The 11,804-nt window shown below is 41.6% G+C and overlaps 2 protein-coding genes across 2 annotated transcripts; one reads left to right on the top strand and one right to left on the bottom strand.

The window, feature by feature from the left end:
• Nucleotides 1–1,398: 1,398 nt before the first annotated feature.
• selenol (selenoprotein L) lies at nucleotides 1,399–8,521 on the top strand. Its single transcript, XM_079180228.1, has 9 exons — nucleotides 1,399–1,552; nucleotides 2,682–2,760; nucleotides 2,920–2,973; nucleotides 4,023–4,068; nucleotides 4,684–4,811; nucleotides 4,985–5,099; nucleotides 5,999–6,121; nucleotides 6,609–6,746; nucleotides 6,926–8,521. Exons 1-9 carry the CDS (start codon nucleotides 1,447–1,449, stop codon nucleotides 7,064–7,066), a joined length of 930 nt encoding a protein of 309 aa, XP_079036354.1. The 5' UTR covers nucleotides 1,399–1,446; the 3' UTR covers nucleotides 7,067–8,521.
• clec11a (C-type lectin domain containing 11A) lies at nucleotides 8,264–11,396 on the bottom strand. The gene is made up of 5 exons (XM_079180229.1): nucleotides 11,287–11,396; nucleotides 10,463–10,577; nucleotides 10,242–10,349; nucleotides 9,681–9,764; nucleotides 8,264–9,479 (listed from the first exon to the last, which is right to left on the bottom strand). The coding sequence occupies exons 1-5, from the start codon at nucleotides 11,377–11,379 to the stop codon at nucleotides 9,067–9,069; spliced, it is 813 nt and encodes a 270-aa protein (XP_079036355.1). The 5' UTR covers nucleotides 11,380–11,396; the 3' UTR covers nucleotides 8,264–9,066.
• Between the last annotated feature and the right edge of the window lie 408 nt (nucleotides 11,397–11,804).

The following is an 11,804-nucleotide window of genomic DNA, read 5'->3' as shown; positions in this document are numbered from 1 at the left end:
TGTGAATGCAGCTCTACTGTTGATCAATATAATTCTGTAACTCCGAGGTGATGATGGTTACCCAGCGATCAAAGAATAAAGACACTTTACGCACAATTTAGGTGTATTTTCCCTTTAACTCACGAGATGCAGGTAGCATGTTTTATACTTAATGTGAATATAATTCATACTTTGTTGGCATCTTATTCTGAAAACCGGATGTTAGTCTGAAGAAACCGGATGTTGTCTCACGTTAATCTTTCCGCTAACTTTCAAAGTCCTTCGCTCGCTCCCAATCTGTGCCGTTTGAATGCGTTTACCGTGAATTTCAGCATATAGGTGCACTAACATGTAAGTGTCTGCTGAGTTGAGCACGGAGATCTGAGTGTCTGCTGACTTTACCGCAGCGATGTCCAGTAGTCTCCATTCCTCCACCGCTGCCAGCGAGCAACGGACTTTCTAAATAAAAAGAAACGCGCTATAAATAATTGTCGGCGTTAATTAATGAATGCGTTGACGCGATAATAACGCGTTACTTGCCCAGCACTAATAATAATACGAATGAGTTTGCAAATATATTGTGCAAAATAATTTTTTCTAACAGGCAATTCAAATTAACAAAATATTGGTGGGGACAATTCTTTCCCAAACTTTGGTCGTGACTAGTCCCTATGGACCATATGCAAACCTACGCCCTTGAGTTAACATCTCCATTGACCCCAACTCAATACTACTAGATAGCGTGCACTCAATCTAGCAATACAAAGTCAGTCAAAACAAGTGTATTCATAATTGATGGTTTGGGTTTGCAGCCGCCACACCATGCACACAAAAACATTTTTAATATTATATTATTTTTCTGCCAATAGATCCGCCTAAATGGTACACACTGTTCCTTTTAACTGAAGTGAAATTGTACTTATTTGACACTTCAATTTAGTGAGTCAATTATATATATATTATTAATGTTTTAACTTAATACCTCATGTCAATTTAGTATATAATTTTTTTGTTTTGTGTTATTCAATAATTTTTGTAAACACTGCCAGGAGTAGAAGGATAAAGCAGCATAAAATGGAACTGAAGTACATTAAATTGTGCCAAAGTACATCGCTGGAATAGATGTACTTGACACAGTAATAGATTGAAATGGTTGAAAGTTGTTTTCCCTTTTAAATGAAAAATGATCATCAATTGTCACTATTGGCGAGGCAGCACGGGAAACACAGGTGTTGTGTTATTTAAACATGAAGGCTAATACATAGATGACCAGCAGTTATGTCCAAGTGCTCGACCACTGTGTGCCGCAAACACGCGCAGTGTCCATAACCAAAGACTCCTGTATCCCATACAAGGCTTTACCACGTGACTTTGTCACGTGACCCCTCATTTTGCACTTGAGCTCACATGGCTGTCGGTTGACTGCCAGTTGTGGGTGCAGGTGAGAAAAGAGGCGGCGGTGTGAGCATGGCCGAGGATGCGACTGTATCGGAGGAGACTTTAACAAGTGCTCTGACTCTGATGGTCAACTCGGGAAAAGTCCTTCTACAGACAGCGAAGCACGAGGCAGAAGGTAGGACTGATGCAGAAGAGGGGGGCATCTGTGGGGACAGATATCATTGATAGTTTGGACTTTGTGTGTGCGCTGTTGCCAAGAAAGCTATTAGATAGCACGTTGATTATAAGGGTGAAAGTAGTCCGGTACGGTCCGTTAGTACGTACCATTAACATATCAGTGCCGGGAAGATGGGACAACAGCTGGGTCAACATAGTTAGTTATCTCCGTACAGGAACTTGTACTACCGGCTCGGTTAGTCTCTTTGTTTGAACACTCGTTACAATAAAGTTACATTCATTAACATTACGAGAAAGGCAATTTGTGGTGCATTCAAGTGGTTTTGGAATAATCGCAAAAATGAGTTCTTTAAATATTTTACGCGAACGCCCCTTCAAGTTGGAACAACGAGTCCCAAGCAGCCACCGTGTTGTTTTGAAACAGTAACATACGGCACATCGTATCTGTAGCGTTCATATTGTTTCCACATTATGTGGCTCAATGAACACACAGAATTGGGAAGAACGACTTCTAAACTCGGGTAAAGTGGCCGTCCGAGGAACACCTGAATGCACCACCTGTCTGCGCTCTCCCTGCGCCCTGCAGAGTTGCGACTTGCAAGCGTCAATCTAGTTTTCTTAGAATTTGCTTTTAAATTGTTCCCGTGACCCTCATTCTACCAGCGAACGAGAAGCGGAAATAAAAGACACGATTTCACTCCAATTGGTGTTGCTAATTGACCAATTGAATATGTAAACCGACTTGAGGAAGAGATCAGATTCATTTGGGTGTAATGTTTAGTTTTGCTTTATCACCTTTTCATTTGTGCCCAATGAGCACAACAGCAATACAAATCTAAGTCTGTGGTTCCATTTTTACCACGTAGGATAAAACGTCAAATCTAGAGATCAAATAACACATATTTAACTTTTCACCCACAGTTACCACAATATATTCATTTATAATTCACCTTTTAACTATTTCATAAGCTGGCTGCAACGCCGGCTTCTAGTGACTTATTAAAGCAGATAAGTGTGATCAGGTCACTGGATTGAAGGTGTTGTAATGCAATCCCCTTACCGTCATGCCAACACAGTGACATTGCACAAATCAGCCTGAATGACAGTGTCCCTTTCTACTCATCCAGAATCCCTCGAGACGTTTGTCCCATATAAGATCACCACTTTACTCGGCCTGATCACAGCCGGAGCAGACTTCTACAGAAGGTGAGGCGCTCTCAACACCTGCAGAATCATTTGGCCGTAACACCTGCTCAAGTACAATGACGTCAATCCACTGTTTTAATCAAAGTTTGACTATATATATATATATGTATTTTTTATATATACTGTGAAGCAATTCTGTGTTTTGTTGCTGTTGAGCAGCATCAGAGCGAAGACGAAGAGTGAGGCAGAGGACATTTGGCAGAAGTATTATCAGTAAGTATGAATATATAATCATGTCAAATGATGATAGTATTGATGATAATTACACAAATGTATATCTTAAATGTGCAATAATGTCTATCATTCTTTTCCCGGCCCCTTTTTCGTCCCCTCCAGCGTTTGAAATAGTGTAAACAGTTATGTTTGTGATTAAAAAAAAGTATAGGGATAAGTTATGTACGTTTATTAAGGCAAAACAGTGGGGAAACAAACAAGGGAGCCCTCTGCATTACACCAAGCCAAATGCACCAAAAAGAGATGAGAACACAAACCTCATAACTCTCCCTCCATCCTCCCCAAAACCATCAAACTTTGCTCAAACCTGCAGGTCCCCTTTACTGACATTCAACCCACTCCTCAACTTTCTTTCTTTTTTACACACAGTTGATCCAAAGCCAAATAGCCTCCGCAAACACAACACACACCAGGGCGAACCCTCATGAAAAACCTGTATTGGATCTTGTTGGGGAAAAAAATCTAATGACTAATTAGTATACATTTAATAATTGATGAATGTTTCACATTTAACATAAGCTCATCTCCTCTGTAAGCGTTTAAGGCCTGTGTCTTCAAAACGTTGATTGTGTGCTCTTACACCAGCTGTCTCAGCAGTTGTTTAGTCTGTCGGAAAGAACACTCGGCGCCGCTTGTAATGATAAATAAAGCTGTAGACGGCGTCAATACTTCATGGCGTCTTCCGATTACGATAAAAGTGACCTTTGTACTAGAACGAATGGTTACAGTGTCCAGCTATTGCTGTATGAAGGCAATTCGTGTGTGTGTTAGCCTTTTGTGACGTATATATTGCCTGTGACACTGTTGTTTACTTAGTATAAATATCAGAGACTCAGAGACGGATCTTTGAGCCGCCTGGATCCATGTATACTGTATGTGTTTCAACAAATGTCCTGTTTAATGATTGTTACCACGGCTCGAGTGAATTTTTCTAACAGATCTTGTTCTCCATCTTATTAGTTATTAATGTAATGGATAAAGATCAGTGTGGACGCCTCTTTGTCACAGAACTTTTCTCACTTTTCCAGCCATGCAGCAGTGAGAGAGCAGGTGGAGGAACTCTTGCAGCTTGAGGTCTGTATGAGTGAAACTTTTTGCCTTTTTTAAGTTTCTGTTAGGTCTTTGAATGTTGCGCATTATGACTCAAATGAGCAGATTCACAGACATATTTTGCACACGGCGAAGATTGGGATCCACATCTTTGGTTAGATGTTAATGTAATGAAACCCTAACATGCAGTGCGTGTATTTATATGCATGAATTTGTATTCTATTTATCCAGGATCTTCTTCTCATGTAGAATGTGTACAGTTTTACAAATCAGTAATAAATCAACAACAAAACAAATGTCTCCTGCAATAAAATGAAGTCAGAATGTCTATTTTGTGACTCTGTGACATAAAAACATTTGATAAAAATGACTTTGGCCTAAAAATGACTTTAGACTTTGATGCTATGTGCTTGTTAGCTTAGAAACAAGAGCTGGATTAGGTCTTTGTCCAGTTTGGGTTATTCGCCAGTTTACTACTCCTTTAATTATTTCAAGATAATTAAAGCAATTTATGAAATGCTTTTACATTATTTTTGTATTTAATTTGTCTCTTAACCGGTCTATGATTGACTTGACGTATACTGGGATTTGTTTAATTTCAACCCGTGTGTGTGTATGTGTGTGTGTGTGTGTGCGCAGAGTGAGTGGGACTCCTTCCTGGAGAATGTGGACAGACGTCTGCAGACGACAGACAGACAGCTGTCAGGAGGAAAGATCGTAGACCGCCTGAGCCCTGATACTCCGTTCACCGATGGACGGAGTGGAGAGTGAGTTCACACACTGCTGGTCACAAGCTGAACTTGAATGTTCTTACCGCCTTTTTTTTTTTTTTTGTCAATTAAAACCCACAGTGGTCATGGAGTAGAAAGACACATTTTGACCATGCATCATCCAATTATTTGTATTGAATCAAGCTGTGTTGTCTCATCGTCGTCTAAAGGAGCGTGACCCTGGGTCAGTACCTGGGTCGGGGTCAGAAGCCGCTGCTGGTCCTCATCAGACATGTTGGATGACTACCGTGACGAGACCACGTGACCGAGCTGGCGGCAAATCAGGTCAGTTAACATTCAGTCTCATGGCATCTGGCATCTGTTCTGACATCACTCTGTGAAACTGCTGTTTGTGTTGCTTAACAAACGCTGTTTGCATCCCATTAATGCATAATACCTTCTGATATGGAAAACCTGTACTTCAGGTCAATCTTCACTTACAGTCGATGAATAGAAGAATGAAATCTTTTAGCCATTTGTTTAGCCATGTTTTTTTTGCGTCTTTTATGTTTTTAGCTTGATGTATAAGGTGATTACCACACAAATGCAATCAAGTTAGCTCCTGTCACAGCACGTGTACATGGACATAGATATACCAAAATCTTAAATGAACATTGCATCCACTCAGCCTTGTACAGTGTATCCCACGTTATACAGAACCATGTTTAATCCCGCTACCGCGGAGGAGATACAACAGTGCTGTGTACCCCTTCGTCCCCGTTCCCGTCTTAACCGTGGCAGACGGGAACGTCTACAAGGCCTTTATCTTAACTTCTGAGTACAATGAGCAACTAATAAAAACGTTTTGCTTTTACAAGGAGATATGTGCTGAACTAATTATTGCCCAGCAGCAGTGACTTCCGAAGCTAAGCTAACCCAACCAGGTGCTTTGTACTTACTTTGAGTGGTATCGACCTTCTCATCTAACTCTCAACAAGGAAGAAAATAACCATATATACCAAAATGTTGAACTATTCCGCATGTGGACTCCTAAATCTGTTTTTTTTTCTCTTCTCTGGCTACAAAAGTGTCCAAACATTTTTTTCCACGGCCTTGCAGCCACCACTCATTGACCTCTAAGTCAATAAATGACTTGTGTTGGGACGGAGTCAGTGTAACATATAACCCATTACAGGCTTGCGATCAGTGTTTTCATGAAATTGTTTCATTTTGCATCTCTGTAGGCTGCCCTGGAGGCTCGGTCAGTGCGGGTCTTGGTGGTTTCTTTCGGGGGGTTGGAGGGGGCTCAGGTGTGGCTGGAGCAGACTGGATGTTCTTACGACATGCTGCTGGATCCACAGAGGAAGGTGAGGTCGTGACTGAATCAACTGACAACATGATAAGGAAATAAAAACGAGGATTTGTCTTGTTCTGTAAATTTAAAATATAAGGATGAGATTACAGCAGATTAAACCTGTCTGCATTCTATTATATTGTAGCTAGATTTATATTCAGTGCAGGTGGGTAGGTGCATGAGACGAGAGAGATTTGTTATATTTAGCAGCTGTTTGATGATGTGTCCTGAAAGCCCAGTAAGTAAGCTGAACCATTAATTCTGAAAAGTCAACCACCAGATGTTAGCAGATGTGAGATGGAAACCAAGGCAAGCAACCAAATATGAAGACAGAAGATTTTCCACATGTCACAGAAGCGATCGTCAATCATGTGTGTCTGTGTGAAAAACCTGAATAGGTCGTCCAGATACTATTTCAATACTTTTCATATCCATTTTTTTTTTTTTTCTTCAGAAAATATTACACATGCCTAACACAGTAGATGTCGTCTCTGCCACAGGTATACAGGAGTTTCGGCCTCGGCTCTTCCTACTCCAAGGTGATGAAGTTCGGCTGCCTGCTGCAGTACTCGGAGTACGGAGCTGTGGACAGAGACTTTCCCGTTGTCGCCCCTCGTCTGCTGGAAGATATCTACCAGGTACAGATGGACGACACAGCAGCAAATGCTTTGGCATTGAGGTGCTGATGTAAGCACCTGAATCGGTGACGTAAACCGAGGAAATATGTGCCAAATGTTTAGATTACGCGCGTGGGGTTTAAAAAAATGTGAATACAGAAAGGTATTAAACAAGCTTTGATGTGTTTTGGTATTTTTAGATGGGAGGTGACTTTTTGCTGGATGAAGCAGGGAAGGTCCTTCTTTCTCACCCGTCTAAATCCCCAATGGACAGGCCGACTGTGAAGGCCATCCTGCAGGCCCTGGACCCTTCAGGCTGCTCTGCCGACTCAGCAGAGTAACATCAACATGTGGACGAGCTTTTTTTTTTTTTTTTGTTACCACATCACTGACACCACAGAGGAAGAGCAGCTCTTTGACTCACGTTTATGACGTCACGTCTCGTACTCATGACACCATGAAGAAATGTGACCGATGCAGAACTGTAAATCAAAGACAAATAGATCTTCTCTTTGTTGTGTCATTGTTGTGATGGGAGCATCTTCCAAATGAGCGGTACGACTGGATTGCAATATAGTTTAATATGATTTTAGCAATTTTACTGTAATCTGTCATGTTAGAGAATATGGCATTCCTTTTAGGCTTTACTTCAAAGGTGCTGAACCACTCTGCACTGCGCTCATGCAGCAGTAACTACGAAACACGCCGTCCCGACCCTCGTAGGGCCCACCCTCCGGTTTCCCACTCAGGTAGACACTGTTAGCTCTATCAGTAATGTTGATATTTACACTGTTTGTGCTGTTAGCATCGTTAGCTGCTAGCCACCGGCTCAGCCATCACCATGTTGAGAGCCTTGTGGAGTCAACAGATATGCTCTTTTTATTGGTGAATTAAGCAGGTTTGGATTTTGGAGGCCCTAAGTGGCGGTGAGAGGGAACAATTTTAGTTTTGGAAGGGACAAATTACTACATTACCCAGACATGATATCATTGGCTACTTTGTGGCTGGTCAGGGTAGAGATGAAAGCTGCTGCTGCTGCATCCTCTTTTTCTTATGTAATCATAAAACTGCACTTTGAGATTTTACAGGAGAAAAAAAGTCATCATTGCTGGTGTGCTACACATCTGATCTGTTCTTATCTATAAATGAAATAAGAACATAATTTGTCGGAAACTGTGTGGTGTTTGATGTTAAAATCCCACAGGATGACAACCCAGGATTTCTGATGAGTAGGAGCTGGGTATTAAAAAAGGTATGTACCAAAAACTGTCGGTAAGATATGTAGTCTTCTTGTCCTACAGTTTGATGAGAATGTTCTTGATTTAAATCAAAATATTTGCCTATTTTAGAAAAACGTATTGTATAGTTGCATACATTTAGACACCATTGAACATTTTAGAACTTGGGCTTCTTTAGTTGAGTAAAAAAGTGTTCCGTAGAAAAATATGTCTAGGCCTATATTTCTATAAGGAAGGTCTCGCAAAAGTGTCATTTTGGTATCAGCACTGTATCGAAACATATCAAACAATACCCAGCCCTACTGATGAGGCAGATTTATGAAAAGCATTTACATTCAGTGTTTTATATACAACTCTTTTGCTTTACATACTGTGGGAAAATGTTCTGGTCTGAGATGTTGAAGAATCAGCAGTTTGACCAGACTTTGTTCAAATAGCTTCAAAGCTCAGAAGTAACAGCAAAGCACTGGCTTATTCCTGTTCAGCCCAAACACACATTGATTTATATCTTCAAGAGGTTCACTATGTGCTGATTCTGAAGAAAGTGTCTCCAGATTTTCATGGTTTCCTTTTTTCAAACTTTGAACAAATATTTAGAATCGCCGGCATTAAATCACAGCAGAGTCCTGACTGGTTTACATTCATATCACTGAAGCCGCATGAATAATATATGTATTATACTAACTTCATCTGATAGTTACCTATTCTTACTTTTCCGTACTTTTAGAACTTAAATGGCAATACATGGATTCTTGAGCATTGAAACATTAAAAAGGTGCATTCTGTTTCACCTTAAAAAAAACAATACCTTGAAATATTTCCATGGCCATTTTTTTTATCCTACATGCATATGGACACTAATTAAACACTGCTGCACTAATAGCATATAGAAGGGAAATTATAATTGATATTTATATTGAAACACATTCGTTTTCTTATGGAGAATTTAAGACCCCACCCTTGAATACAACCACTCCAGCTATGCTTTAAGTCTTTTAAAGGGCAATAAGTTATTGGAAAATATAATGGGCTTGTAGTTCTCATGATTATAATGACTGAAGCTCAAAGTAAGAACAACAAAAAAAAAGAGTTCTTCTTAAAGTTTAAAGTGCCACCCTGTCATCAAACTCGCACATATAGTTCATGGTCCGATCGCAGTAGTGGTCCCACCAGTCGCCGTCGTCCGACGACATCGCCACGCAGTTCTCCCGCCTCCCGCCGTCCGGCTGGCTGGACAGGAAGTGTTTGCGCCACTGGAAGTACGTGACCCGCGTCCCGTCGTCGAAGAGGTACATACCCTCGGATCGCAGGTCGTTGACGCCCAGCCAAACGGGCCAGTTCCCCGGGTGGAAGAAGGACTTGACGTAGTCGGCGAGGGCCTCCTGCTCCCTGCGGTCGCGCGGCATCCCCATGCGACCGCCGCGCTCCAGGCACTTCCTGGACGCTCCGGCGTAGTCCTCGTGGCTATTGTACACGAGATAGCATTTGTATCCCATCCGGTGTCCCTTCTGGCAACCTGATAAACAGAGACAATCATCCAGTCTTAAAACATGCATCAGCAGATGTTTTGTTGTCCACTTGAGGGCAACGCAACATTTAGATATTACCACCATACACCGTTTATGGTGAACATAGCGCCCCCTGTTGCTTATTTTTCACAGCAGACGCAGAGCTAAAACAGCAGTAACTTGGAGTTGTATGAAAGTAACTCTGTTACCCTCCAGTCTTCCCATCTCCTTGCGGTTGACCTTGCTGTGCTGGTAGACCTCCCGGATGCTGTCCTCCAGCTCCTCAACTTTAGCTGCCATGTTGGTGATGGGGAACAACAAAAAAACAAGGAGACATGAAAGTTAGTCCAGGGCATCGTCCTCTTGACTTCCTTTTTTTTTTTTAAGTTACAAATCTATAAAGGCAAATTAATCTCTCAAGCCAATTGCACCGTCTCAGCTCATTATGGGGGATTAAATGGTAATGATGGTCTATGGAGGACGTCCAAATATAGTCAATCTCATTCACTTTCTTTCATTCTCATTCAGCGTCGTTTTCATTCATCTTGCTTCTTTCGTCCTGTGCACTATGAATACCTTATACTTTTTTAGCAGAGGGGGGCGCCACATGTATCCTATACATTTGTCCATTTTACAATGAACATGACTTACTTACGGAGAAATGCCAGAAATATGGATACAAAAGTATTTAAAAAATAAATATATACATATATTGGGTGGAAAGGGAAAAAAGTCCGTGGAGAAATGTGGATGTGTTGTGATCGTCTTACCATCCACCCTGGTCAGCCGGTCCATTAACTGGCTGACTTTAACATCCAGGGTGTAGTGGCCAACATTCAGCTTGTGGATCGCCTGGTCCATATCGGCTAATCTGGACACTAACAGAATACAGTACAAGGACAAGAACAGGAAAGAGAAATGTGTTGCATTCATGAAATATGAAATATTACTGAGCACTACATCTGAACTGGATCTGGATCTGGAGACTCACAGACATAGTTGTATGAGTTTTCAAAGTCTGACACTGGGCTGGTTGGCTCTGGTTCAGGCTCTGGAAGAATATCGGGAACGTCCCCTCGCGCCCTCTTCACCTCTGAGAGGGATGCCTGACACACACAGAGAGAGAAATTGCAATTTGTAACACTTCTTAGGTGCAATTATAAGGTCCTACCCATTTCTAAACTTCTTAATGTTTATCACATATACACATAAATAATCATCTCAAAATATATAAACATACATCTTCAATAACATGGACCACAATGGATGTAAATGTTTAGCTTATCATCCTCATTAACCTCTAAATGATATGCAGGATGGGGTGTTTGTGATCTTTACCTTTAGTATTGTCACAAAAAATCTGTTTAAACTTGAAACCATGTGTACTTTAATCACTCTGTGTGTCAACATGTTCCCTCTGTGGCATATGGACTGACCGAGGGAGAGGAGTGTTTCATGTTGAGGTCTGACACACACATTAAGTTTTAGTAGAGGGGGAAAAAACGACCAGACGGACTTGCTCCTCTCTGTGTATCATCATAAATTCTAAACCATCATCACCCTCAACATGTCTGGTTTATTTACACTTCAACCATGTCAACATAATATTTAGCAGAAAACGTCTTATTGTTTATTATCTTTTGCTTTGATTTAGCCTGACTCCCTCCTATACACATGTACAGCACTCTGAGCACGGTGAATGGTGTTTCACCCAAAGAAACAGACATACAACAGCAACAGCAACATCTCCAATGAAATACAGTTTTAAGTTCATCGAGTCCAAGCGCACACACAGTACACACAATCAGTCCTGACCTGTGTTGGTGCTGCGGCGGCCGTCCCTGTAGGAGCACACACACCCAGAGAATATAAACACAGGAGAGCGAGCGAGGTGGCAGCCGGTCCCATTTTCTGCTTCCTAATAACTCTGCTTTTACTTCAGCAGCAAAGCTCCCTCTGAGTCTCTCTCTCTCTCTCTCTCTTTCTCTCTCTCTTTCCACTGTCTGAGTCTCTCTCTCTCTCTTTCACTCCTCTTCCCCTCCCGACCCTCGTGCTTCTCTCGCAGATGTGATGCAGGACTCAGGAAAGCAGGAGCAGCAGCATCAGGGATCTCCCATTAGAAATGTGAATGAGAGAAAACACAACAGATGCTGAAATGTCACGTATTCAGAAAACAAATCAAAGTCACGTCCCAGTCGTCTCTCCGCTCCCTGTCTTGTTCAGGATGTCACTCCTCTCCTGCCAAACAACAGGAAAGCTCTATGCTCTTTCTCCCACTTCCACTCTTTGTGTGAACTCTGTCGTTCTACGCAGGAGGATAACAACACAGGTAA

This window comes from Pholis gunnellus (genome assembly GCF_910591455.1).
Source record: "Pholis gunnellus genome assembly, chromosome: 19".
NCBI lineage: Eukaryota > Metazoa > Chordata > Actinopteri > Perciformes > Pholidae > Pholis > Pholis gunnellus.
Note: the sequence above shows the minus strand (reverse complement) of the source record. Positions and strands in the feature narration are given on the sequence as shown.